General features: G+C 44.4%; 2 protein-coding genes across 2 annotated transcripts in view; both read right to left on the bottom strand.

Moving 5' to 3' along the window:
- The window catches only part of secisbp2l (SECIS binding protein 2-like), a 52,512-nt gene extending 39,723 nt beyond the window's left edge, over positions 1-12,789 (bottom strand). Inside the window, exons 1-2 of the mRNA XM_056413494.1 lie at positions 12,635-12,789; positions 8,160-8,344 (exon numbers count right to left, since the gene is read on the bottom strand). Of these exons, the coding sequence (XP_056269469.1) occupies positions 8,160-8,344; positions 12,635-12,652 (203 nt within the window). The 5' untranslated portion in view covers positions 12,653-12,789. The remainder of the gene's footprint in view (positions 1-8,159; positions 8,345-12,634) is intronic.
- LOC130193128 (DNA-directed RNA polymerase II subunit RPB1-like) overlaps positions 1-12,930 on the bottom strand; it is a 65,391-nt gene that overhangs the window by 19,401 nt on the left and 33,060 nt on the right. The gene's annotated exons all lie outside the window — the stretch shown is intronic.

Genomic DNA, 12,930 nt, shown 5'->3' with positions numbered 1-12,930 from the left:
CATATAGGTGTAGATACACTACCGTTCACAAGTTTGGGATCACCCAGACAATTTCGTGTTTTCCATGAAAACTCACACTTTTATTTATCAAATGAGTTGCAAAATGTATAGAAAATATAGTCAAGACATTGACAAGGTTAGAAATAATGATTTGTATTTGAAGTATTAATTTTGTTCTTCAAACTTTGCTTTCGTCAAAGAATGCTCCTTTTGCAGCAATGACAGCATTGCAGACCTTTGTCATTCTAGCTGTTAATTTGTTGAGGTAATCTGTTGAAATGTCACCCCATGCTTCCTGAAGCACCTCCACAAGTTGGATTGGCTTGATGGGCACTTCTTGAGGACCATACGGTCAAGCTGCTCCCACAACAGCTCAATGGTTGAGATCTGGTGACTGGCCACTCCATTACAGACAGCAAGCTGCCTGCTTCTTCCCTCAAGAGTTCTTCACAATGTGGAGGTGTGCTTTGGGTCATTGTCCTGTTGGAGGAGGACATTGGCTCCAATCAAGCGCTGCCCACAGGGTATGGCATGGCGTTGCCAAATGGAGTGATAGCCTTCCTTATTTAAAATCCCTTTGACCTGGTACCTCCCACTTTCCCAGCACCAAAGCAGCCCCAGACCATCACATGACCTCCACCATGCTTGACAGATGGTGTCAGGCACTCTTCCAGCATCTTTTCACCTGTTCTGCGTCTCACAAATGTTCTTCTGTGTGATCCAAACACCTCAAACTTGGATTCATCTGTCCAGAACACCTTTTCCAATCTTCCTCTGTCCAATGCCTGTGTTCTTTTGCCCATACCAATCTTTTCTTTTGATTGGCCAGTCTCAGATATGGCTTTTTCTTTGCCACTCTGCCTAGAAGGCCAGCATCCCGGAGTCGCCTCTTCACTGTCGACGTTGACACTGGCGTTTGGGTACCATTTAAAGAAGCTGCCAGTTGAGGACCTGTGAGGCGTCTGTTTCTCAAACTAGAGACTCTAATGTACTTGTCTTCTTGCTGAGTTGTGCACCGGGGCCTCCCATTTCTCTTTCTGCTCTGGTTAGAGCCCGTTTGTGCTGTTCTCTGAAGGGAGTAGTACACACCGCTGGAGGACATTTTCAGTTTCTTTGCAATTTCTCGCATGGAATAGCCTTCATTTCTAAGAACAAGAATAGACTGGCGAATTTCACAGGAAACTTCTTTTTTTCTGGCCATTTTGAGTTATCGAACCCACAAATGTGATGCTCCAGATAATCAACTAGCTCAAAGGAAGGCCAGTTGTATAGCTTATATCAGCAGCATAACTGTTTTCAGCTGTGCTAACATAATTGCACAAGGGTTTTCTAATCAGATATTAGTCTTCTAAGGCGATGATCAAACACAATGTACCATTAGAACACTGGAGTGATGATGAAATGGGCCTCTATACACCTCTGGAGATATTTCATTAGAAACCAGACGTTTCCACCTAGAATAGTCATTTACCACATTAACAATGTAGAGAGGGTATTTCTGATTGATTTAATGTTATCTTCATTGAAAAAAACAATGCTTTTCTTTGAAAAATAAGGACATTTCAAAGTGATCCCAAACTTTTGAACGGTAGTGTACATACATGTGTACATACATGTGTACATACATGTGTCCATACATGTGTACATACATGTGTACATACATGTGTACATACAGGTGTCCATACATGTGCAAATACATGTGTCCATACATGTGTCCATACATGTGTACATACATGTGTCCATACATGTGTCCATACAGGTGTACATACATGTGTCCATACATGTGTACATACATGTGTACATACATGTGTCCATACAGGTGTCCATACAGGTGTCCATACATGTGTCCATACATGTGTCCATACATGTGTACATACATGTGTACATACATGTGTCCATACAGGTGTCCATACAGGTGTCCATACATGTGTCCATACATGTGTCCATACATGTGTACATACATGTGTACATACATGTGTACATGCATGTGTACATACATGTGTACATACAGGTGTACATACATGTGTACATACATGTGTACATACATGTGTACATACAGGTGTCCATACAGGTGTACATACATGTGCAAATACATGTGTCCATACATGTGTCCATACATGTGTCCATACATGTGTCCATACAGGTGTACATACATGTGTACATACATGAGTACATACATGTGTACATACAGGTGTCCATACATGTGTACATACATGTGTACATACATGTGTCCATACATGTGTACATACATGTGTACATACAGGTGTCCATACATGTGTACATACATGTGTACATACATGTGTACATACATGTGTCTAGTACATGTGTACATACATGTGTCTAGTACATGTGTACATACATGTGTACATACATGTGTCCATACATGTGTCCATACATGTGTACATACAGGTGTACATACAGGTGTACATACATCTGTACATACATGTGTACATACAGGTGTAAATACATGTGTACATACATGTGTCCATACATGTGTACATACATGTGTACATACATGTGTCCATACATGTGTACATACATGTGTCCATACATGTGTCCATACATGTGTACATACAGGTGTACATACATATGTACATACATGTGTACATACAGGTGTAAATACATGTGTACATACATGTGTACATGCATGTGTACATACAGGTGTACATACATGTGTACATGCATGTGTACATACAGGTGTACATACATGTGTACATACATGTGTCCATACATGTGTACATACAGGTGTACATACATATGTACATACATGTGTCCATACATGTGTACATACATGTGTACATACATGTGTACATACATGTGTACATACATGTGTACATACATGTGTACATTAGGGCTGCAACAACGAATCGATAAAATCGATTATTAAAATAGTTGGCAACGAATTTCATTATCGATTCGTTGTGTCGCGCGATTATTACGGCGCTCAATAAGTCACGGAGTGTAAACAAAGTTGAGTTGAGCGCAGAGCGGCGCAGGAGAAACAAGAGCGGAGGGAGAGACGAAACGCTGAGTTGTGAGAGCCAATCAGCGCTGAGCTGCTCCTCTGTTGATGAATCTAATTGGCTGCTGCTGCTCAGGTGGCGCTGGATGCGGAAGTCCTTCACGTCGTCGGAGACATTCACGGAGCGAAGTGCGCCTCCGGGTGACGTCATGACCCCCGACACCAGGGCGCTACATGTCACGACGTGTGTGGCATTTCCACAAGAGTATAACGTAGAAAACGTGGTTATTTATTCCGTGGCGGACAGCGGAAAATATTTTTCCACGGAGAAAGGCAACGGAGATAAACCACGCCGCCACTCGTGTGCGCTGCGCGTGCAGACAGCATTTAACGGAGCAGAAGATGTAGCGGACTAACATTCAAGCTAACCTAACTTCCCAAACGCTGTGGACATCTGAACGCTGATTGGCCGAGACGCGACACGTCTCATCAAAGATGTTTTATTGCGAAGATCACTACTCCACATTTTTTCCGCGTCTCACTGTAATCTCAACGACAGCGGGCCAGGTGAAAAAAATAATAAATCGTAACGCGTCTCTGATATTGTTCAGGGGGCGGGGCCACATGGGGAACACTGCTCAGGAGAGGAAAGCTGTCAGTCTGTTTGTGACGGTTCATCACCATAGTGACCAGTGAACAGGTTCATCACCATGGTGACCAGTGAACAGGTTCATCACATGCTGACCAGTGGGTCTCCAGGACCTTTCCATGACTTTAAACCAAATTTCCATGATTAAACATTTTGTGAAAACTCTGTCTATACGTGACAAAGTGAGAAGATGTAGTATTTAAACTAACAATGAGAATTCCAAAGCATACCGTATATATACCGTGTAAATTAACATTTGAATAAAACAAATTTGCATTACTTTTCCAAATATTTTGGGATTTTATTTTTTTAATTACTTTTCTAGGCCTGCTAATAGCCATTTAAAAATTCCATGACTTTTCCAGGTTTTCCATGACCGTACGGACCCTGTTTTGAATCAAGGGTTGAACATTTAAGTTTTTGTTTTTTTATCCGATTAATCGATTAATCGATAAAATAATCAACCGATTAATCGATTATCAAAATAATCGTTAGTTGCAGCCCTAGTGTACATACAGGTGTACATACAGGTGTACATACAGGTGTCCATACATGTGTACATACAGGTGTAAATACATGTGTCCATACATGTGTAAATACATGTGTACATACAGGTGTCCATACAGGTGTCCATACATGTGTCCATACATGTGTCCATACATGTGTCCATACATGTGTACATACATGTGTCCATACATGTGTCCATACATGTGTACATACATGTGTACATACATGTGTACATACATGTGTCCATACATGTGTCCATACATGTGTACATACATGTGTACATACATGTGTCCATACATGTGTCCATACATGTGTCCATACAGGTGTACATACATGTGTCCATACATGTGTCCATACATGTGTACATACATGTGTACATACATGTGTCCATACATGTGTACATACATGTGTCCATACATGTGTCCATACATGTGTACATACGTGTGTCTAGTACATGTGTACATACATGTGTCCATACATGTGTACATACAGGTGTACATACATGTGTACATACAGGTGTACATACATGTGTCCATACATGTGTACATACATGTGTCCATACATGTGTACATACATGTGTCCATACATGTGTCCATACATGTGTACATACATGTGTACATACATGTGTACATACAGGTGTAAATACATGTGTACATACGTGTACACACATGTGTACATACATGTGTACATACATGTGTCCATACATGTGTACATACATGTGTACATACATGTGTACATACATGTGTCTAGTACATGTGTACATACATGTGTACATACATGTGTACATACATGTGTACATACATGTGTACATACATGTGTACATACATGTGTACATACATGTGTACATACATGTGTATAGTAAATGTGTACCTACATGTGTATAGTAAATGTGTACCTACATGTGTATAGTACAAAGTGTCAAAGTGGACTAACCCAAAGAACGGGTTCTGTCAAAGTGGACTAACCCAATGAACTGGTTCTGTCAAAGTGGACTAACTCAATGTACTGGTTCTGTCAAAGTGGACTAACCCAAAGAACTGGTTCTGTCAAAGTGGATTAACCCAAAGAACTGGTTTTGTCAAAGTGGACTAACCCAAAGAACTGGTTCTGTCAAAGTGGACTAACCCAAAGAACGGGTTCTGTCAAAGTGGACTAACCCAATGAACTGGTTCTGTCAAAGTGGACTCACCCAAAGAACGGGTTCTGTCAAAGTGGACTAACCCAAAGAACTGGTTCTGTCAAACTGGAATAACCCAATGAACCAGAGGAGGCCCCTTGATGGGACTGAATCAACATCCCTCAGAAAGAGAGCGTACCTGTTGGGTTGGTTCTCCTGGACGAACGGGTAGCAGGTGATGAGGTAGCTGGGGATGGGCGTGGTCTCCACCCCCGCTGCCCCTCCCCTGCCCGTCTCCAGGAGACTCATGCTGACTGCGGTCCTTCCGGGCTGGTCTTCTGAGGGATGAATGGCTCCACTTCGGCTGAAAGCTTCACGTCCTGCAGACAGAAGAACATCATGAGCCAATGATCAATAGGCTTCATTCATCCGCCTATTGATCCATATATATAGTACCATATTGCCCCACTAGAGCGCTACGCTCACTAAATGCGGGACTACTTGTAGTTCCTAGAGTCTTAAAAAGTAGAATGGGAGCCAGAGCCTTTAGTTATCAAGCTCCTCTTTTATGGAACCAGCTTCCACCTTCAGTCCGGGAGGCAGACACAGTCACCTCGTTTAAGAGTAGACTGAAGACCTTCCTCTTTGACAGAGCTTATAGTTAGGGCTGAATCAGGTTCACCTGGTCCAGCCCCTTGATATGCTGCTATAGGCTGATAGCTGCCGGGGGACGTTTAGGATGCACTGAGTACCTATCTCCTCTTTTTTCTCTCCTTAAGGATGAATTTTCATCTCTCAATCACACCTTACTAACTCTTTCTCCCCGGAGTCCTTGTGACTTCACGTCTCATGGGGTCATCGGACCCTATGAGACGACATAGATCCTATCTGCTGATGGAGCATCGAGGTCTGGGTCGTGGAATTCCTGCTCCTGACTACGCCACTGTCCTGTTGAGACTCCGCCCACTGTTGAGACTCCGCCACCTCCTCCCCACCGCCATCTGCCTGATGGATCGTGGAGGTCTCCATCGTGGAATATGCCTACTATGAACTATTCATACACTCTGTCATATTCATTGAATGTATTTTAACTCTAAATCTGTCCTTCTGGTCACATGACATCTATTGTTCTGTCCATCCTGGCGAGGGATCCTCCTCTGTTCTCTCCTGAAGGGTTCTTCCTTTTTTTTCCCCTGAAGGGTTATTTGGGAGTTTTTCCTGGTCCGATGTGAGGTTTTGGGGCAGGGATGTCTATGTGTACAGATTGTAAAGCACTCCGAGACAAATTTGTAATTTGTGAAATTGGGCTAGACAAATAAACTGAATTGAATTGATCCACCTATTGATCCGCCGATTTATTCTCCTATTGATCAGCCTATTGATCCGCCTCTCTTGTGTTAGTTCACCGCTCAGCACTGATTTCAAACTGTTCTACTTAGTTTACAATGGTGCGTCTAACACGATCAATAAACACGGTGCGAGTTCCGCTCAGGTCAAAGGTGACAGAAGCTCTAAGTCCACGTCAGGAGAGGCCTGCAGCGGTTTCTGTCTGCCTCACATAAGCAATGAGCGAGGAACAAGTTCATCGTCACATTGTCTCTGGATGTCGATCTGTTGAGTCACGGCCGGAAGGCGTCGATCACTACCTCTGTGTCACAACGGTTACGTCACAGAGCGTTAACCGCAAGATATACTATCAAAAGGCCCAAAATCAATCAATTAGGTTGTAAAGAAGCCCATGTGAGTGGCAGGCTGAGGCCCAATGACGTCTGCTTTCGTCCGGTTCTGGTTTGTGGGCGCCCATATTAATGAAAAGGTACAACAGGCCAAAGATTAGACGCCTGTCACACTCGACTAGAGACCCGAGATGCTGGTGACGACAGGAACGTTTATTTATATGGTATATAAATATATTATTTACACCAACAGGCAGGCGTACACATCTCCTCAATGAAGCCAGAGAAACAATCGAATGAGAACACACGCCATTGTTTGTTCCATCCTGACCAATGGAGCCTGAAGTCATAAGGAATGATTAGAAAAGAGAAATCAATATTATTCAAATGTTCCCATTTACTTACATGACATTGAAAATGAGCAACACCCAAACACAGAGGAAACTAAAACCACATTTAGTGCACAGTGATTGTCATGTTATTAAGTCATTGTAGAACAACATAGTTCTAACATCTTCACACTGCAGAGGAAGAGGAGGGTCCAGAGGACAAAGGCCCTCTCTGGGGGAACAGGCTCTCCAGTGTCCAGCAGACGGCCATCGGCTCCCTGAAGCTGTCCGTGGGCGGCTCACTCCCCTGGTGACCAGCCCAGTGTCTAGTACATGTGTACATACATGTGTACACACATGTGTCTAGTACATGTGTACATACATGTGTACACACATGTGTCTAGTACATGTGTACATACATGTGTACATACATGTGTACATACATGTGTATAGTAAATGTGTACCTACATGTGTATAGTAAATGTGTACCTACATGTGTATAGTACAAAGTGTCAAAGTGGACTAACCCAAAGAACGGGTTCTGTCAAAGTGGACTAACCCAATGAACTGGTTCTGTCAAAGTGGACTAACTCAATGTACTGGTTCTGTCAAAGTGGACTAACCCAAAGAACTGGTTCTGTCAAAGTGGATTAACCCAAAGAACTGGTTTTGTCAAAGTGGACTAACCCAAAGAACTGGTTCTGTCAAAGTGGACTAACCCAAAGAACGGGTTCTGTCAAAGTGGACTAACCCAATGAACTGGTTCTGTCAAAGTGGACTCACCCAAAGAACGGGTTCTGTCAAAGTGGACTAACCCAAAGAACTGGTTCTGTCAAACTGGAATAACCCAATGAACCAGAGGAGGCCGTCGCTCCCCTTGATGGGACTGAATCAACATCCCCTCAGAAAGAGAGCGTACCTGTTGGGTTGGTTCTCCTGGACGAACGGGTAGCAGGTGATGAGGTAGCTGGGGATGGGCGTGGTCTCCACCCCCGCTGCCCCTCCCCCTGCCCCGTCTCCAGGGAGACTCATGCTGACTGCGGGTCCTTCCGGGCTGGTCTTCTGAGGGATGAATGGCTCCACTTCGGCTGAAAGCTTCACGTCCTGCAGACAGAAGAACATCATGAGCCAATGATCAATAGGCTTCATTCATCCGCCTATTGATCCATATATATAGTACCATATTGCCCCACTAGAGCGCTACGCTCACTAAATGCGGGACTACTTGTAGTTCCTAGAGTCTTAAAAAGTAGAATGGGAGCCAGAGCCTTTAGTTATCAAGCTCCTCTTTTATGGAACCAGCTTCCACCTTCAGTCCGGGAGGCAGACACAGTCACCTCGTTTAAGAGTAGACTGAAGACCTTCCTCTTTGACAGAGCTTATAGTTAGGGCTGAATCAGGTTCACCTGGTCCAGCCTTGATATGCTGCTATAGGCTGATAGCTGCCGGGGGACGTTTAGGATGCACTGAGTACCTATCTCCTCTTTTTTCTCTCCTTAAGGATGAATTTTCATCTCTCAATCACACCTTACTAACTCTTTCTCCCCGGAGTCCTTGTGACTTCACGTCTCATGGGGTCATCGGACCCTATGAGACGACATAGATCCTATCTGCTGATGGAGCATCGAGGTCTGGGTCGTGGAATTCCTGCTCCTGACTACGCCACTGTCCTGTTGAGACTCCGCCCACTGTTGAGACTCCGCCCACTCCTCCTCCCCACCGCCATCTGCCTGATGGATCGTGGAGGTCTCCATCGTGGAATATGCCTACTATGAACTATTCATACACTCTGTCATATTCATTGAATGTATTTTAACTCTAAATCTGTCCTTCTGGTCACATGACATCTATTGTTCTGTCCATCCTGGCGAGGGATCCTCCTCTGTTCTCTCCTGAAGGGTTCTTCCTTTTTTTTCCCCTGAAGGGTTATTTGGGAGTTTTTCCTGGTCCGATGTGAGGTTTTGGGGCAGGGATGTCTATGTGTACAGATTGTAAAGCACTCGAGACAAATTTGTAATTTGTGAAATTGGGCTAGACAAATAAACTGAATTGAATTGATCCACCTATTGATCCGCCGATTTATTCTCCTATTGATCAGCCTATTGATCCGCCTCTCTTGTGTTAGTTCACCGCTCAGCACTGATTTCAAACTGTTCTACTTAGTTTACAATGGTGCGTCTAACACGATCAATAAACACGGTGCGAGTTCCGCTCAGGTCAAAGGTGACAGAAGCTCTAAGTCCACGTCAGGAGAGGCCTGCAGCGGTTTCTGTCTGCCTCACATAAGCAATGAGCGAGGAACAAGTTCATCGTCACATTGTCTCTGGATGTCGATCTGTTGAGTCACGGCCGGAAGGCGTCGATCACTACCTCTGTGTCACAACGGTTACGTCACAGAGCGTTAACCGCAAGATATACTATCAAAAGGCCCAAAATCAATCAATTAGGTTGTAAAGAAGCCCATGTGAGTGGCAGGCTGAGGCCCAATGACGTCTGCTTTCGTCCGGTTCTGGTTTGTGGGCGCCCATATTAATGAAAAGGTACAACAGGCCAAAGATTAGACGCCTGTCACACTCGACTAGAGACCCGAGATGCTGGTGACGACAGGAACGTTTATTTATATGGTATATAAATATATTATTTACACCAACAGGCAGGCGTACACATCTCCTCAATGAAGCCAGAGAAACAATCGAATGAGAACACACGCCATTGTTTGTTCCATCCTGAAGCCGCCGGCCAATGGGCTGCGAGCCTGAAGTCATAAGGAATGATTAGAAAAGAGAAATCAATATTATTCAAATGTTCCCATTTACTTACATGACATTGAAAATGAGCAACACCCAAACACAGAGGAAACTAAAACCACATTTAGTGCACAGTGATTGTCATGTTATTAAGTCATTGTAGAACAACATAGTTCTAACATCTTCACACTGCAGAGGAAGAGGAGGGGACGGGTCCAGAGGACAAAGGCCCTCTCTGGGGGAACAGGCTCTCCAGTGTCCAGCAGACGGCCATCGGCTCCCTGAAGCTGTCCGTGGGCGGCTCACTCCCCCTGGTGACCAGCCCAGTTCACCAGAGAAGACCCTCAGGAACCAGAACCAGGTCCACGGGCCTCCAGCCCCTCCAGCCAGAGGAGGCAAGGGGGTTGGGACTAGAGGGGCTGGCCTGGACCTGGTTAAAGTTAACCCGGGTGGGTGGGTTAAAGTTAACCCGGGTGGGTGGTAGATTAGAGCAGAACTACTTTAAAGGTTTCCGGTGAACACCTTCAGATGACAAAAGGAACATTTGATCTGAGATCAGCCAGAATAAACATCGGGGAGGAGAACCGGTTGTTCTGCACCGCGAGGCACAAAACACCAGAGGAATGGCACCAATGTGGAATAACCAGATTCTCCTGATGAATACCAGAAACCAGCCAGCCATGAAACCATGAAGTATGAAACCATGAAACATGAAGCTATGAAACCATGAAACATTAAGCTATGAACCATGAAGCTATGAAACCATGAAGTATGAAACCATGAAACATGAAGCTATGAAACCATGAAGCTATGAAACCATGAAGTATGAAGCTATGAAACCATGAAGCTATGAACCATGAAGCTATGAACCATGAAGTATGAACCATGAAACCATTAAGCTATGAACCATGAAGCTATGAACCATGAAGTATGAACCATGAAGTATGAACCATGAAACCATGAAGCTATGAACCATTAAGCTATGAACCATGAAGTATGAACCATGAAACCATGAACCATGAAGCTATGAACCATGAAGTATGAACCATGAAACCATTAAGCTATGAACCATGAAGCTATGAACCATGAAGTATGAACCATGAAGTATGAACCATGAAACCATGAAGCTATGAACCATTAAGCTATGAACCATGAAGTATGAACCATGAAACCATGAAGCTATGAACCATGAAGCTATGAACCATGAAGCTATGAACCATGAAACATGAACCATGAAGCTATGAACCATGAAGCTATGAAACATGAACCATGAAGCTATGAACCATTAAGCTATGAACCATGAAGTATGAACCATGAAACCATGAACCATGAAGCTATGAACCATGAAGTATGAACCATGAAACCATTAAGCTATGAACCATGAAGCTATGAACCATGAAGTATGAACCATGAAGTATGAACCATGAAACCATGAAGCTATGAACCATTAAGCTATGAACCATGAAGTATGAACCATGAAACCATGAAGCTATGAACCATGAAGCTATGAACCATGAAGCTATGAACCATGAAGTATGAACCATGAAACCATTAAGCTATGAACCATGAAGCTATGAACCATGAAGTATGAACCATGAAGTATGAACCATGAAACCATGAAGCTATGAACCATTAAGCTATGAACCATGAAGTATGAACCATGAAACCATGAAGCTATGAACCATGAAGCTATGAACCATGAAGCTATGAACCATGAAACATGAACCATGAAGCTATGAACCATGAAGCTATGAAACATGAACCATGAAGCTATGAACCATGAAGCTATGAACGATGAACCATGAAGCTATGAACGATGAACCATGAAGCTATGAACCATGAAGTATGAACCATGAAGCTATGAACCATGAAGCTATGAACTATGAAACATGAAGCTATGAACCATTAAGCTATGAACGATGAACCATGAAGCTATGAACCATGAAGTATGAACCATGAAGCTATGAACCACGAAACATGAACCATGTAGCTATGAAACATGAAGCTATGAACGATGAAGCATGAACCATGAAGCTATGAAACATGAACCATGAAGCTATGAACGATGAACCATGAAGCTATGAACCATGAAGCTATGAACCATGAAGTATGAACCATGAAGCTATGAACCACGAAACATGAACCATGTAGCTATGAAACATGAAACCATGAACCATGAAGTATGAACCATGAAGCTATGAAACATGAACCATGAAGCTATGAACCATGAAACATGAAGCTATGAACCATGAAGCACGAAGCATGAAACATGAACCATGAAGCCTCTCCACAACACCGTGACGTCACGCTAACGTGACCTCAGACATCACCACCAAGCTGCAGCTCTCTTCATGAATACTGCTGGCGGTGACGTCATCTATCGTGAAATGAGTAGCTTCGAGGCTCACTGAGCTAGCTGGCCGAGCTAATCGTTCATCCGGAGAGGAGGGTCTGGATGCGGAGCGGGAAGAGTCGAGCAGCCGTCGGTTGTTCTAGCGTTAGCATGCTAGCCGTGAAACACAGCATCATGTATTACGAGGCGAGCGGAACCGGAGCGGTACGGTGCCGCTGGCCCGGTGGTAGCGGGCCTCAGCCGCCTCTCCGCGCCTAAGGCGACCCAACAGCCGGGAGTCAGCGGACACGGTACCTTGTCACTCGCGTCCATGTCGGTCACCGACACGCGACCGCCGCCGGGAGGAGGCCGTCAGGAGGGCTCCGTGCTCTCCATGGGAGGACCCGTCGAAGGCTTCAGGCTCCCGCGGCTCAGCGATGCGTCAGCTGCCGCTCCGCTCGCTCCGGCTGGGGAAGTGAGTCACCTGGAACGGAAGCCGTCGAGGCTCAAAACGCGTTTCACTGGCTGTTGACGCAGCGCGTCACGAGGTAGGGGACACGTCTTAAAGAGACAGAGTCGTCTTAAAGAGACAGTCACGTCTTAAAGAGACA

The sequence above is a fragment of the Pseudoliparis swirei genome, chromosome 4 (assembly GCF_029220125.1).
Source record: "Pseudoliparis swirei isolate HS2019 ecotype Mariana Trench chromosome 4, NWPU_hadal_v1, whole genome shotgun sequence".
Taxonomy (NCBI): domain Eukaryota; kingdom Metazoa; phylum Chordata; class Actinopteri; order Perciformes; family Liparidae; genus Pseudoliparis; species Pseudoliparis swirei.
This window is presented reverse-complemented; position numbering and strand designations above follow the sequence as displayed.